The sequence below is a fragment of the Pimephales promelas genome, chromosome 2, assembly GCF_988280905.1.
Source record: "Pimephales promelas chromosome 2, fPimPro1.hap1.1, whole genome shotgun sequence".
Taxonomy (NCBI): domain Eukaryota; kingdom Metazoa; phylum Chordata; class Actinopteri; order Cypriniformes; family Leuciscidae; genus Pimephales; species Pimephales promelas.
Genome location: NC_142770.1, coordinates 3,701,040 through 3,718,035, shown reverse-complemented (window position 1 = coordinate 3,718,035; position 16,996 = coordinate 3,701,040). Strand labels below are relative to the sequence as shown.

General features: G+C 36.4%; 1 protein-coding gene across 3 annotated transcripts; it reads left to right on the top strand.

The window, feature by feature from the left end:
* The first annotated feature begins 1,005 nt into the window (after positions 1-1,005).
* Positions 1,006-15,110, top strand: LOC120486562 (uncharacterized). Of its 3 annotated transcripts, none has more exons than XM_089120962.1 (8): positions 1,006-1,868; positions 2,152-2,448; positions 2,530-2,862; positions 10,741-11,052; positions 11,186-11,296; positions 13,890-13,915; positions 14,656-14,748; positions 14,917-15,110. In XM_089120962.1, the coding sequence occupies exons 1-8, from the start codon at positions 1,823-1,825 to the stop codon at positions 15,055-15,057; spliced, it is 1,359 nt and encodes a 452-aa protein (XP_088977088.1). In that variant the 5' UTR covers positions 1,006-1,822; the 3' UTR covers positions 15,058-15,110. The 3 variants fall into 3 exon arrangements, with proteins under 3 accessions (XP_088977088.1, XP_039538609.1, XP_039538583.2); XM_039682649.2 differs by lacking the exons at positions 1,006-1,868; positions 2,152-2,448; positions 2,530-2,862 and adding exons at positions 6,920-9,149; positions 9,705-10,025; positions 10,109-10,447; XM_039682675.2 differs by lacking the exons at positions 10,741-11,052; positions 11,186-11,296; positions 13,890-13,915; positions 14,656-14,748; positions 14,917-15,110 and adding exons at positions 3,838-4,146; positions 4,328-6,828 and having other exon boundaries at positions 1,011-1,868.
* The last annotated feature ends 1,886 nt before the right edge of the window (positions 15,111-16,996 follow it).

Here is a 16,996-nt window from a genome sequence, read left to right as displayed (position 1 = left end):
ACAACAAACCACAAAACAAGCCAAAAGTTGAAATAACCTTGATAAATTAAACAACATGCGGTTTAAAAAGCATTAAAGACAAGGTTTCAATTATGCTTCTCATAGCAAAAATGTCATATTTCACACACAGAAGAACACAGTAACACAAAAAATGTTTTCAAGACTTGTTATCACATTTTTTCTTTTGTCAAATCAACTTAAATAATTTATTTAGTTTAGATAACTTATTATTTTGAGTTTTTGATTAAATCAATCTCATTCATTGTATTAACTCACTTTTTCCAGTTCAATCAACTTAAAATTTTAAGGTAACCATGTTACTTAATTTTTTAAGTTAAACCAACAGTATTTTTTTTTGTTTTTTTTTTTACAGTTTTTTTTTTTTTTTTTTTTGCAGGAGGAGGGGTCCAGTTGATATATGGGTTTTTACATGTATCCTCTATTCTCACGTGTTTGTTTAATGAGGTTTAATTATGTGAAATTTAAGTGAAAATTTGGAAGGAATCTTTTTTTTGTAAAATCATTTAACTTTCTTCTTTCTTTCACCTTTTTCCAGATTGATTTATTGTAGTGGTGAGCCATAATAATTTCTTTCTTTCTGTCTTTTTTCTGTGATGTTCTCTTGTTCGGTTAGATTATGTTAGTAATGCTTAAAGGACAACTCCGGCGCAAAATGAACCTTTGGTCTAATTACACATTGCTACCTAGTCAACCGTTATCTGAGATTTGTTTTCATGATTGCCGAATGTAAATAGTTTTATTTCTAAAAACAGTTTAGCCTATAACGCTAGTATAATGCTAGTATATAGGGCATAGAGTAATGACAAATAAAAATCGCTTGTTATGACCACTAACAAGGCTCAAAATAGCCCCACACCAACACGACAGCATAACAAGGGTCCCTACATTCAAACCGAAGCATTGAGAACTTTGTCAGTGTCCATACAGTTTAACAAGAAGATATTTTATAGACACAGTTAACTTCGCGAATACAGGAAGAAGCCATCTTTGAAAAATAGTCTCTATCAGTCGATCTACGAGCGCCGATCCAAGTGCGCTGAACTGAGCAGAATCTCATATGGTCCGTTGTTTCCAGAAGAAACACAAACACAAACCGTTTACTTCTCTTCAATATGTACACGTAGCCTACTGTTCGCGCTCACCTTATCACCTTATTCACATCTCACCAGCGCACTTGGATCGGCGTTCGTAGATCGACTGGTCGAGACTATTTTTCCAAGATGGCTTCTTCCTGTATTCGCGAAGTTGACTGTGTGTATAAAATATCTTCTTATTAAACTGTATGGACACTGACAAAGTTCTCAATGCTTCGGTTTGAATGTAGGGACCATTGTTATGCTGTCGTGTTACTGTGGGGCTATTTTGAGCCTTTTTAGTGGTAATAACAAGCGATTTTTATTTGTCATTACTCTATGCCCTATATACTAGCATTATAGGCTAAACTGTTTTTAGAGATAAAACTATTTACATTCGGCAATCATGAAAACAAATCTCAGATAACGGTTGACTAGGTAAAAATGTGTAATTAGACTTAAGGTTCATTTAGCGCCGGAGTTGTCCTTTAAATAAATAAACTCAACAAAAAAAAGCATTAAAGGTCAACTATAACTATACTCGACTGTATCAGTTTTTGGAGTCGAGTTTTGACACGCCTAATGAAACGAGCAAGTGCCAGCAAATCCCCTCACTCCAGTTTCGTGACTTCTGACAACAATAAGATCCTCGACGCCCTTGGTTTATAAAGTTGTGCTGCTGGATCCATGCTGGAGTCTCAGTGTCTCAACCGACTCAACTTATCAGTATGGAGAGCCTCGTATTAATCTTTCTTTTCTCTTTAGTTGTGAACGGTAAGTGCAATGCTTTGTTATTATTTAATGGTGGAAACGTGTTTTCGAACCCCTTGTGTGTTTTTTTCCTTTCTTATTTTACACTATTCTTAGGTTTTTTTTTATATAATTATCTTCTTCTCACCGAGGCTGTATTTATTTGTACCAAAATACAGCAAAACAGTCATTTTGCAAAAAAAAAAAATTTCATTTAAACTTGTCATTTATATTGTTTAGGTTTTATTTCTGCTTTCATATTTAATGTAAAATTCAATGTAAATGACTGTTTCTGTGTGTTTTACAGATGTGTCTGTTGCTGAGACAGTTGATGTGAATGTATCAGTGATTGTCGGAGATTCCATCACTCTACATACAAATACTGAACTACAGAGTTATGGAGTAATTGAGTGGAGCTTTGGAGAAGATGTCATAATCAGTAGTGAATATAAGAACAAAGTTGACTGTAACAGAGAGAAACTGCAGCTGGACTATCAGACTGGAGATCTCAAGATCAGGAAAGTTAGAATCACAGACTTTGGACTTTACCAACTTATGATCAACAATGCCAATGGGATAGCATACAAGACATTCAATGTGAGTGGTGAGTACATCAGATATAGGTGAGGTTTGAGACTCAAGGTGAAAGTGTTTGCTCACTGACAGAAATATTTCTGTTCATTAGGTGTGAATAATCCGGTGTCCGATGAAGTGAAGCTTGTACTGGAGAGAGACTCTGTCGTTCTATCGCCGGGTCTTGCTGAAATACAGAGAGATGATCAGATAACCTGGAGGTTTAAAGGCACAGTCATTGGTCAACTAAAAAATCAAACAGCTGAAATCTTTCCTGATGTTCTTGAAAGAAGATTTGAAGACAGACTGCATCTGAATCAACAGAATGGATCGCTCGTCATTACTAATATTAGAGCCAACACCTCCGGATCTTACGTAGTAGACATCACCAAGAGCGGCAGCGGTTACACCACACACAAGACTTTCAGAGTTGCTTTCATCATTGGTGAGTCACTTTAATATCGAAATGCTTTAAAGTGATACTTCACCCAAAAATGAAAATTCTGTCTCACCCTCGTAAAAAAATAATCGTGATTTTAACGGTAAAAAATTGTAAAAATGCTACAGTGCAAAACTGTTAATTGTTTAACAAAAAGTTTAAGTACTAAACACGGTAAATAACTGTGATATAATTTTACAGTAAAATACCGTTAAATTTACAGTTTTTGAAAGTGAAAAAGAACAACTCATCGTATAATTTACAGTGAAAAATTGTAAATCGACACTCCCACTCACATTTTATGTATTTTTGTTGAAAAAAAATATGGTTCCTTATGGTTTCATTGTTTTTTTTCTAATCAGTTAGGTACATTAGGGTATTATATTACATTTAATGTTGTTAAATGAATGTTTATTGCATTTTTTGATGCAATGATGGTGTTTAATGTTTGTGTGAATGACACAGTGCAGCTTCAATAAATAAGTATTAACTTTCTAATGGAAGTCTACTTGTGATGAGCTTTGATTGCTCATGTAACGCATCACTGTTGTGATGAATGATGGTTGTCAGTGTATTACAATGGTACAAAACAGATATCAATTCTTCAAAAGGTGGATAAATCAATACTTTATCAGAAAATGAAATACGGTTTATTACTGTAAATTTTAAGTTTAGTCTGTAAAACCATTAATGTTCCTACCATCCTTTTAATGGTAAAGTTCTGGCAACCACAGCTGCAGTTTTTTTTTTTTACTGTAAAAATTACGGTTTTATTTTTTACAGTGCACCCTCATGTTGTTCCATCCCTGTAATACCTTTGTTCATCTTCCGAACTCAAATTACGATTTTTTTTATTAGATCTGAGAGCTGGATCTCTCCTCCATAGGCTTTTTGAGGGATTGAAACTTGCCGGCCTCAAAAAAGTTATTAAAGTCATTTTACTGTATCCTTAATCTTGTGTTTTACTGTGTGTCGAGACAGATGGAGAGAATAGGGTGCCGGTGATGGAGGGAAATTCTATCACCCTACAATCCGGTATTCCTAAAGTACACAAAGATGATGTTATAACATGGAGGAGTGAATATGGAGACTCTGTGATAGCAAAAATACATAATAGGATCGGCGCTACATTTGATGGCGCTGATGGGAGATTCAGAGGCAAACTGGAGCTGGACAACAACGGATCGCTGACTATCAGGGACACAAGAACTGAACACGCTGGACTTTATCATCTTGATATCACCAGCAACCGACGCACCATATTCAAGAGAATCAATCTTTCTGTCCATTGTGAGTATCTGAAGTCTTTTAATGTAAGCTAATAATAAATAAGATCAGCACTGTCAAAATAAGTTCTGAAATTGCTCTGAAATGAACTAAAATTAATTATGTAAACTATTAATATTATAGTGATACTGACAACCAAAGGACAGAAAGGATACTCAGATTGCTGTTCTCTTTATCATTACAGCACAAGATTGGCAGCCATTGATTATATCAGTAACTGGTGTTGCTGTTCTGCATCTGGTCGTGGTTGGAGCTGCTGTTGTGATTTGCTGTCGAAACAGAAGCCGTTTCTCAGTACCAAGTACGCAAACTTCGGACTTGCTTCCTTTGTAGTTCGGACTTGCAAGTTTGACTGAGGAGAACGAACTCCTGAGGACGAGAGGACTCAAGTCCGGTTCTTCTGCAAATGGAAGAGAGCGTACTTGATCGCGTCATCAGCACGCTCTGGCTACTCCGGTTATCTCTTTATTATAGGCCTATATTTTAGGCAACGATAAAACGAAATATGTTATAAAACACCACTGTGCCTCTTTTCGTTTAAAAAAAATCTTAAACATATTAGCCTAATGGCCATATGGTGCAGGCAATGCGTACATTGATTATCTTCACCAGAGACTATTGATATACATATTTAAAAACAAAATGAACAATCTTTTTGTTTTCATTTTAAAAATATTAATCATTATTGCTTTTTTATTGACATTTTATATAGCCTACTTTAATATATATATATATATTAAAGTAGGCTATATAAAATAAAATGACACAACCCAGCCTTTTTTTGTTAAATGTCAGTTGATCGATAATGTCTAGACTAAAAGGTATAAGCTACAATGAGAAATATGGCTAACAATTCAAACATAAGTAGCTCTAATAGGCTATAAGTTAAAACGATTTTTTGCCATGGAACAAACTATAGTTTAATGAGACCAAAGATAGATTTATCCACAAGACGAATTATACGTCAAGTTTATCCACGAGAGAGACATCAGAGCCAGTGGCAAACGTCAGAAGCACTAGCCGAGGAAAAGCTGTTCCAGTCGGGGTTGATGAGCGCTGGGCGTCGGTGAAGGCTTGGATGTCAGAACTCCGAAAACGTGAGATGCATTATTCAAATAGGCGCGGCTATCTTTATAAGTAAACCACAGATTTGAGATTTAAACAACCACATTCTCCCCTGAAACACTCTTAAAATTACATTTCATGACACAATAACAGTAGCATTTTGATATTACGCGGGTTTTCTCCTCTGGAAAAAACGCTTGCTGGTTGGTGCGAGATGCATCCTGGTTGCAGTTCCATTAGAATTCCACTGGAGGTGATCGCGGGCGAGAGCAGAATGAATGGGAGTCTATGGGGGCTAAACGGCTAAAAGTGTCTCTTTCACCTGCTTGTCGTTAAATTAACATATATTTTATTGTTGATTGCGCAAGTTCAATAGATTATAAGCCAAAAGTCGAATGAACGAGTTATGTCCTTTTGATTTCTTAGGCTGTTGTTGGCTGGAACACGCTAGCATTCTGCTATTGTGTGACGTCATCACAGTTTTGAACGGATTTTTAGAACAGATAAGTGAACTTAAAAATGCAATTTTCAGCTGAGTGTATTAGCCTATCTTAGCCCTCCCCTTTGAACGCAACTTTCAAATTACTTGACAAAAAATTACATCCTGAGAAAAGTGGATTCATGGGGGTGAAACCCCATTGACTCCCATTCATTCTGCACTCGACCGCGCTGTTACTGCAGCCAGTCCAGTACCCGGAAGTAACCAGCCAGTGCCAATTCTCTTCAATTAGACATTCTCTGACTTGGCAAGATGTGAACTTTGAATTTGAACGGTACTTTGGCAGCGACTGATGACGTTTCACAATTATAGACAAGAACACATATTGAGAAACGGCTAGAGTCTCTCGTAAAACAAAAAATGCAAAAACAAAAAAAAATGATATAACAAATGAAGTATTTTGGGTTTAAGTTTTGTTTTGTTTTTTAACGGGCATCAGGAACAATCATGCATATTTTTGTTTTGTGGCTTTTTTATTGTCCATACTGATTCCGTCATCAGTTGTCAGCTTGTCATTTTAAAAAAAGATCTATAATTAAGTAGCAGTACATTTTTGGCAAAAAAAAACAGCAGTCTTGTCATCTAGATCATTGCTTTGTTTACTTTGCAAATGTTAGTTTTGTGATTTTTAAGCAGCCTCTTAATTTTGTTCTATTGCCTGGATTATTTGTTAAACATCATGGAATTATCTGATCAAACTTTTTCAGTTCAAACAGTGAAAGATTACTTTCTGCATGTTGCTGGTCGGATCTCATGCTCTGATCGTATCTCTTGTATTTGTGTTTCAGTTAACGTCTGTGGTGTGAGAGGGATGGTTTGCATTTTTGTGTGGGGTTATCAGATTGTCACACAGGAGCTGATTTACTAGTAAAAGATGAAATTCAGCCCAAAAAAATATTGAACAAGTGCACCATATTATCCTCACAATTGACTTCGAGTTAAAGGGAATGGGAAATGTATGCTTTCACTGTGATATAATAAGACTTGTTGCATCTGGTCAAAAGCTTTATATGCAAGGCATGTTTGAGTTTCGTTTTATTTTTATTTTTTTATATAATTACTGTGAATACTTTGCTTTATGTGATAAATGTCAATACAAATTATTTTTCCATAATCTGACAGCTTGTCATGAAATTATTGCGATTGTGATCAGAAATAACTGACTGTTAGTCACAATAAGTGACTGAGTCTAATCAACTGTAATTTTAGTAATTATTAATATTATCATTGAATGGTGGCACTTATCTTGGAAAATTGAAGTCCTGGTTAGAGCTCAACAAAATTGGACAGTTGAAGACTCGAGTCTCGATTTCTGTTGAGACATTCAGATGGTAGAGTCAGAATTTGGCGTAACCAGAATGATAACATGGATCCATCATGCCTTGTTACCACTGTGCAGGCTGGTGGTGGTGGTGTAATGGTGTGTTTTCTTGGCACGCTTTAGGCCCCTTAGTGCCAATTGGGCATCGTTTAAATGCCATGGCCAACCTGAGCATTGTTTCTGACCATGTCCATCCCTTTATGGCCACCATGTCCCCATCCTCTGATGGCTACTTCCAGCAGGATAATGCACCATGTCACAAAGCTGGAATCATTTCAAATTGGTTTCTTGAACATGACAATGAGTTGACTGTACTAAAATGGCCCCAACAGTCACCAGATCTCAACCCTGTTTCCATAGAAATGCATAATGCGCTGGTTGGAGATACACTTTACAGGACAATGGCCCTCGAGGAGCGAAGTTTGACACATCATGTGATCTTATCATGGGTCAAGGTTTGATTGGTTTATATGGTCTGTTCACCCTTGCTTATACTGTAGATGTTTTAACGACACCATTATGAAGGGGAAATTACCTTAAACACTCAGCCATTCATTCTATCATAGTTTCAAAGTCACAGACCCCACAGGTGGGACGTTTTGTTTTCTGAATATGAGCATATTTAAGGCAAACTCAAATGAGAAAACCCAATTAGAAATAACAAGACACACTTTTCTCAACAAAGTGGGAACTGTTTAATTTCAGGAGCGTAGCCTGCATTATTTTAGCCTACTCCCTTCATGGGTGAGATTAACCCCCAACACGTTTTATAAAACGTAAATTTATCCCCCGCACTTTTTCATAGGGCAAGTGTGTTCACAAGTTGAGGTTTTCGCGGGCTAATGTGAATGCAATGCATCCAGATTTCAAATTCTAAGAGTCAGGATAGTCTACTTACGTGATGTTCACGTTTCCATGTAATCAGTCGCTCTTGCGCGTCACAACACGCCCATGCTCGCACCCACGCCGTATTCAGCATTTTCATAGAGGTCGCAATGACATCAAAATGAAAAAAAAAAAATGATGGTGTTGCACAATGATGAATAACTCTGTCTATTTCACTTGTTGAAAGATTAACAAGTTTTGTTGGAATATTACAATATCTATTTTCAGTATTTTTTTTATTTCACATATATTTTATCAAAGTCCTAGATTTGAATAAAGATGGTGATTGTTAATTGTGATGGCCAGCCACTATCTTGAATAAGGCAGTTGTAACATGTAGGCCACATGATGATTACCATATAATTCGGTAACACTTTACAATTAGATAAAGTTTGTAGACAAACTTTAAGTTGTCTTGAAAAAGACTAAGTGTCAATAGACAGAGTCAGAAGTTAGTTTTATTGTTGAGAGTGAATGACGCAGAAAATGCCAAGGAGGCTTCAGTTCAGAGGTGAGGGGGAAAATTATTATTATTTTTTCCCATTATGCATTCATTATGTTTTATGTCTTCACTGCCTCTCATTGAATCTCATGATTTGGCTTAAATTTGGAGAAAAAAGCCTTTGTTGTTGTGTACCATGTACGTATTGTATGAATGTGTAAAATGAACGGGCTCAACCCAAGCCCTGAAGCCCCGCACCTTTTTTTGAGAACTCCGTGGAGAATTATGACCTGGGAAAAATATGCTGTAGTCTAACCTTGCAGATATTTTTTTATTCTCAAAATCCACCTCTAAAGCTTGACTCTACAGCATTCGAAACATTTAACAGGAAATATTATGTATATTGCTTTCCTAAACGGAGGAACCTTTTCTATCTGATGTCATTCTTGCAGAATGTAAGTAAAGGTTATTCTTTATCCCCCACTAAACACCAAACCACAGAAAAACAACCAAAAAAGTAGGTTTAGTAAATTAATAGTGGTAAAATAAACAACATGCTGCATAGAAAGCCTTAAAGGTCAACTAGACTCGACTGTACTAGTTTTTTAAGCAAGTTTAAACACGCAGATTCTTTAATGTCCGTCACGTGACTTTCTGAACCATATCCTCGACACGCACTCGACATGTGGGGATTGAGTTGCTGGATCAATCCATGCTGGAGTATCGCCGGACTCAACTTATCACCAGTATGAAGAACCTTGTACTAACCTTTCTTTTCTCATTGGTTGTGCACGGTAAGTGTTGAGTTGTTTGTTTGTTTTGTTTTTTGATTGATTTTTTTTTAACGCTCCAATATGCGTCTGGTTTGAGTTGCTAGGAAACGTGTTTTAGGAAGCGTTTCCGGGTTTGAAACACCTAATGATTTTATCATAGTTTTTGATTCTATACACTATCATTAAACTGTTTTAGATCAGTACTTTTAGATTCTGCTCACCAAAGGAGGTGCCTTTATTTTCTACCAAAATAAGACGAGTAATCAGTAGATTTTTTTTTAAAATGTTAAAAAAATGACCTTTCAGGATTTTTTTAGATGAATAGAAAGTTCAAAGAACAACATTTATCTGAAATAGAAAGCTTTTGTGACATTATAAATGTATTTCAAAAACTTTTGAATGGTAATTTATAATGTTACAAAAGCTTTTTTTAAATCTAATTTCTAATTCATCAGATTTCTCTGAAGTAACTCTGTCATTCATATTCTTTAAGTGATTTTTCCCCCCTGCTTTTATTTGGCTTACTTTATTTCTGCTGAAGTTCAACATGAATACCTGTTTCTGTGTGTTTTACAGATGTGTCTGTTGCCGAGACAGATGTTGTGAAGAACGTATCAGTGATTGAGGGAGATTCGTTCACTCTACATACAGATGTTACTGAACTACAGAGATGTGTTTTAATTGAGTGGAGCTTTGGAGAAGATGTCATTGCTAGAATTAGTTGTAAATCTAATGAGAGCAATTTATATGTCAATGATCGATTCAATGACACAGTGAAGCCAGACAATCAGACTGGAGATCTCGAGATCAGGAAAGTTAGATTCACAGACTTTGGACTTTATAAACTTGTGATCAACGGCGCCATGGGGGTTTCATCAAAGACATTCAATGTCAGTGGTGAGTATGTAAAGTATTTAGAGGTATTTAGAGATATGTTTGAGACTTAAGGTGAAAGTATTTGCTCACTTCCTGTTCATTAGGTGTGAATAATCCAGTGTCCGATGGAGTGACGATCGTGGCGGTACTGGAGAGAGACTCTGTCGTTCTATCGCCGGGTTTTACTGAAATACAGAGAGATGATCAGATAACCTGGAGGTTTAAAGGCACAGTCATTGGTCAACTAAAAAATCAAACAGCTGAAATCTTTGCTGATGTTCTTGATGGAAGATTTGAAGACAGACTGCATCTGAATCAAAAGAGTGGATCGCTCTTTATTACTAATATTAGAGCCAACACCTCCGGACCTTACGTAGTAGACATCACCAAGAGCGGCAGCGGTTACACCACACACAAGACTTTCAGAGTTGATTTCATCATTGGTGAGTCACTTTAATATCGAAATGCTTGAATCAATCCTTCATCCCAGGGTCATTAACAAATTTCAAAATCTAGATGTAAACGCACGTGCCAAGTTCTCAGAAATGTACCGTTTTATACCATTTTTCACACTTTTTTTCTGTTTTAAATGTGACTCATAATATGCGAACAGCCGTACAACCCTACAATTATTGATTTAAAGGTGCAAAACTCAAATCTGTGAGTTTTTTAAATTAGCCGATCATTGATCATTGGCTACTTTTGTTCTCCTATGTTTTACTGTGTGTCGAGACAGATGAAGAGATTAGGCAGTCGGTGATGGAGGGAACTTCTGTCACCCTACAATCTGGTGTTTCTGAAATACAAAGAGACGATGTTATAACATGGAGGAGTGAATATGGAGACTCTGTGATAGCAAACATGAGCTATAGGAGCTTGGCTGTATTTGATGGCGCTGATGGGAGATTCAGAGGCAAACTGCAGCTGGACGCCAAAACCGGATCTCTGACTATCAGGGACACAAGAACTGAACACGCTGGACTTTATCATCTTGATATCACCGGCAACCGGAGCTCAACATTCAGGAGATTCTATATATCTGTCAATTGTGAGTATCTAAAAGTCTTTTAATGTAACAACAACAACCATCTTTAGAGCATGTACCTGAGGTTACAACCCAATCAGAAAGGTGCAAACACCAGTTAGAGATTGCTGATTGGTTGATCTCTTTATCATTGCAGCACAAGATTGGTCTCCATTTATTATAGTAGTATTTTGTGTTGCTGTTCTGCTTCTGGTCGTGTTTATTGTGACCTGCTGTCGAAACAAGGACTCTCGTCTAATAAAATGTGGTAAGTATCACAAAAAGTTGACATTACAAGTGAAACATTGAGATTAACTATGGGCTATGTGCACAACCGTAGTTTCGAACTTCCGCTTTTGTCAGAAGTTGGCGTATCAGTTTCCGGTCTACGACTGGTCATCCGCATCCACTAATAAACAAAGAAGATGAGTGCTGCTGTTGTACGAAAAAAAGAGTTCTTAAACACATCTAAGTTTCTTAGAACTGTAGTGGATCTAACCTCCGTTTCACACCCGTTTGCAGTGTGTGTTGCGGTGCAGGAGCGTGCTGTAGTGCGTTCACATGCGTTTGCACAGTGAATTGATCCGCGGCTGTACAACAATCACATACTTAATATTTTTATTATTTTTTGCGCGTCGATCAAAATGTCTATTTTGTGCAGCCACTGCGCACGAAGGTTGGTGTTTATCGGAAGCAGTAGAAGCTCAAATGGCTGTTAGCGACTTGAAGCAGAGCAAGTGCCGCACAGCAGTCTCCTACGCACCATGTAAACAGGTTAGGGCTTTCACTTTTCACTGGTGTGGTAGCTACATATAACAGCAGCACAGCGATCGTTTCCACACCGAATCTATTTCTGCTGTGCTGCAAACGCTGGTGGTCAAAATGATAAAGATTGACCTGAAAATGTAGTAATTTCACCATAAATGCGTTTAATTAAATAAAATGTAGTAATATCACCATAAATGCACATTTAATCAAGGAAAACTACAATTTACTTCAACCAGGCGACAGAATGAACTCGACAGACAGAATGAAAATAAGTTTTGTGACATGCAAGATCTATTGTTTTGAAATTAAGATGCAAACGAAAAGGCAAGTCGGCTGCTTTTGTCAATTTCAAGTTTTAATTTAAATTATTTGCGATTTTAATATAGGAAATATTTGACCACTTGCTTGAGCAACTTGTAATGCATGGAGTAACTTACATTGTTTAAATTGTGTTTAAACGTGCATACTAAGAATCGCAATGCTGACACAACTTTTTGTTTTTAAAAATAAGTTGCAGCATAACTTCTGGACTTTAAATAAAAATAATAAGTATGTTTTTGTTGTACAGCGGCGGATCAGTTATTCACTGTGCAAACGCATCATAATAGCCTAAATGTGAACGCACTAACAGCACGCTCCTGCACCGCAACACACACTGCAAACGGGTGTGAAACGGAGGTTAGATCCACTACAGTTCTGAGAAACTTAGATGTGTTTAAGAACTCTTTTTTTCGTACAACAGCAGCACTCATCTTCTTTGTTTATTAGTGGATGCGGATGACCAGTCGTAGACCGGAAACTGATACGCCAACTTCTGACAAAAGCGGAAGTTCGAAACTACGGTTGTGCACATAGCCTATAGACCCCTTTTCAGTTGGTAAACATGGTGACGTTTTTTGTGGGCGGAGCTTAGATGGAGGCAGAACGAGCCCTCTGGCCGCTTCACTAACGCTAGTTAGCAAGTATTGTTAGCTTATTTTTTAAGAATGACTGGAGAAAATCCGATTTTATCTTAATGTGTAAGGTCAGTGTCCAGGACCGCGATTGTTATTTCCAAAAGTTATTTTTAACGGACTGAACCAGATTGGCCGACCCTCATAGACGCCTACACGCTCACTCAATGCATGCATAGATATGTATATAAAGGCTAGATATGTTACGGCGGAGTTTCCATCGTCATCACCGGCGGCCATCTTGTCACAGACAGGCTTTCTGGCGGGCTCTGTGTTATCTGATGTAAGAAATACTCTTATCTCGTTGAAATCTTGACGGATTTACAAACGGTTTGGTTTCTTACAAACGTTATTAACGTGGCTATAATTCTGGATGATTATTTATTTATGCACTTATTATTCATAACTACATCTCTGCCGTTTATAACAAACCAGACTGTTTGAAATTCGGTAGAAAATTGAGCAAGTTATGGTGATTTAAAAAGTACATGTACCATTAAAACAATGTTACCAGTGAGCGAGCTGCCTGTGACAAGATGGCCGCCAGGTGTTGACGTTGACCTCCATTGGCCAGCAGCATGGACGACATATCTAGCCTTTCTATACATATCTTTGAATGCATGGACCATCTGACTACATTTGTTACCTCGGTTGAGTGGCCTGACTTCTACACCTACCTTATAGAGAAACCGATTGTAAAGAAAAAATTGAGGGCATATAAATCTTTAGATGCCTATAACCATGTGCCTAATGCTCATGTACATGACTTTCTGCCGAGTCAGCGCCGAGACGACAGCAATGTAAACAGCAAACTTTACAGTGCGATTTTAATGATGTGAATATTTTCTAGAAATAAAAGTTCCAGATACAGCATATTAATATTTATCAATTCTTGCACCAAACAACACAACAAAATCACATTTAATAGAAGAAACAATAATTTAAGCTCCTTATTATGTAGCCGAATCTGGGCTGGTTTGTATTGGCCGCCTCCAGTTTACACTTTGTTCTGCCTCCAGCTAGCGCCGTGACGTAACTGTGACGTCGGCACAAAAGGGGTCTATAAAAGACACTTTAAAGACATAAAAATGTTTTTAGCAAAAAAAAACATTTTAAATATGTTTAATGTTTTTAAAACAGACAACTGGAGGAAGACGGAACAGCAGGTAAGATCCTGTTTGCACTATTATTTGCAACACGCATAATAATAATAAAATTGGTAACAAAATACATTTTGTTTGTGCTGCCTTCGTTTTTGAGGTATTTACTTTATTTATGATTTTTTAAAATATTATTATTGTCAGAAATGGTGCCGTCATCTGTTGTCACCTTGTTAGTTTAAAAAAGAATACATGTACAATGTAACAAGAAACTTTTGGGAAACTCTTGCCATCCAAATCGCTGTATTATTTACTTTGTAATTATTGTTTAAACCCTCATTTTGATTTATTGTGTGGTTTAATCGTTAAACATCATGGACTTATTTTAGGCTATTTCTGCATGTTGCTGATCGTATTTCGTGATCTGATCTTATCTCTATTATCTCAAGTACCAGTATTTCTGTTTCAGTTAACGTCTCTTATGTAAAATGAGGTTGATGGTTTGCATTTTTGCGTGATTTTATCAGATTTGTGCAATCGTACGGGAGCTGATTTACTGGCATGAAGCGGATATCAATTTCAAATCCAAAAATATTCAGAAAGCCTCAGGCAGCTTAATCAGAAACACTGATCTCAAACATTTTGTAGTAGTTTTTAATGTTGTTGTCTGTATTGTGTGTTTTGTGGAGTTAAACACAGACAGTTTTACTGGATCTTATATTCCTGTCCTGATATAAAGGAAAACATCCACAGCCTCTTTTTTTTAGTGAATTGCCCTTAACATTCTCTCTCTCATTGACTTACAGTGTGAAAACGGAGGGGATGAGACTGAAAATATGTGTATTCAGGGCATGACACCACTTGATGTGAAAGTCAATCAACTTTCACCCATGGATGAGGTATATGTGAATGAACAATTCTGCATGAATTATACTTAATCATACGTATATTTTACAGTAGTTATGTTATACTACTGGTAGTAGTTTTTATACCTGTTACTCTAGGAACTTGTAACAAAAGCTAATGTTTGCAACCTCTCTATTAAATCTCCATGTGTGTACTTTCAGGATAACTCATTATACAGCACAGCACATTACGTGAGCCAACAATTCTCCTTAAGCATTAACCGCATGATCCACGCCGACCTCACTGAGATGGAAGATCAGTTCAGCGTCGCACGGAGACGTCAGATAAAGAAATTATTGTGACGTGCAGCAAAGTCCCATTCTCTGATCTTCTGATCTGCGTTTCACCCTTCCAGGTGCACACACACACAGTGAACACACACGCAGCAGTGGGCAATTTGGGGTTCAGAGACTTGCTCACTCCCCTACCTCATTTCTCTGCTGATACTGAGACTCGAACCTGCGACATTCGGACATTTTAAACATTAGGCCACAATTGCCCTGTAAAGTTACAGCAGCATATTAAATAAGTGTTTATATTTCACCTGATTTGCAGGGTCCAGTGTGTAAATGCAAAAGTAAGATTGCAATCTTTGATTTTATACATGAGTTCTCATTTTTATACGGGGAAAAAATGCTGTAAACCACTTGATACGGCGCTACATGCACACTCTTAAAAAATGATGGGTTGTTTAAACCCAAAGTTGGGTCAAATATGGACGAACCCAACTATTGGGTTAAACATTTAAATATAGGACTTAACCCAACGGTCCATATTTGACCCAACTTTAGCTTGAAACAACCCACAAATGTCACTCCATAAATATAAAGCTTACAACTTGACTCATATTTGCTTTCAATCATTTGTTGATCATGTTCTTGTTCAATTATTCATCTTATTTTATGCATGCATGCATATTAGTGTCACTATCTTTAATTATCACTATTATTAATTATGTATACCCATGTTCATGTCACTGTTTCTATTTTACAGAAAACCAAAACCCCTCATAAACACACCCATCTATACCATCTGATAATTAATCAGAAAACGAGTGCTGACAATAAATGAGTTATTCCCAAAAAACAAATCTCTAACCGGACAGCCTTTGGAGGATCAGCATCCCTGAGCCGGCAACTCATCTTTGGTAAAGAGCTACTAAGAGCCAATATTTTTTTTTTTTCATACACTCTAAAAATGCTGTTTTTTTTAACCCAACTTTTGGTCAAATATGGAGAAACCCAAATGTTGGGTTAAAAATGTAATGTAAAAATTTAACCCAATGGCTGGGTTTGTCCATATTTGACCCAAAGTTGGGTTGAAAAAAACAAATGTGGCATACGTCATTGTGTCGCTATGTTATTGATATCGCGATATGACACTTTTTTATCATGTAAAAATGTATATTGGTGTTATCGTGGACGGTATGATATGGCAGTGATATTGAGTGTAGCTTTTCAACAGGAATAATTTCATTAATTAAAACTCTGTTGTTTTGATATCCATATTGATCAATGATCAAGCACTGATGCTTGCTGGTTTTAGTTTGACAAAAAAATGTTTCTGTACGATTTCTACACATTTTTATACAGTAGTATATGTTATTAGAACATGGTGCTAACCTCATGAATGAAAATATGTAATCTGAGTTATTTTGTCATATCTAAAATAATGTCAGATTCTCCGACTCCTTTTTCTTTAGCAACCAAGGAAAAGACTGCTTTAAAGTCGTGGGTTTTTGGAAGATCTTTTGTGTTCTTGTGAAAAACAAATTGTGTTTAATTACAACAGCTGTGAATTTGTTATGAAAGTTATTACTTCATTTATGCTGTTTATCTCTTTTAAATTGCGTTTTATTTGATTTTATATTTTTCTGTTACTTTTATTGATAAAGGAAAGTCTCCATTTCATCAAATGCTTTTACTGTGAAATAATGATACTTGTTGCATCTGCTCAAAGTCTGTATGAAGCAAGTTTGAGTTTTGATTTTATATATATATATATATATATATATATATATATATATATAAATACTTGGCAGCTCATTTTTCTGACAAGGAAAATGTTTCTCATTTCCCAACAAGGAAATGAATTATAAATGTGATAATGTCAATAAAAACAGATCTGATTTTTCCATATTGACTAGAATCTTTCAGTTTGTCATGCAATTATTGAATTTATTATCAGAAATAACTCCAGTGAAATATAACTCAACTGGGTAAATATAGGACAGAACACATG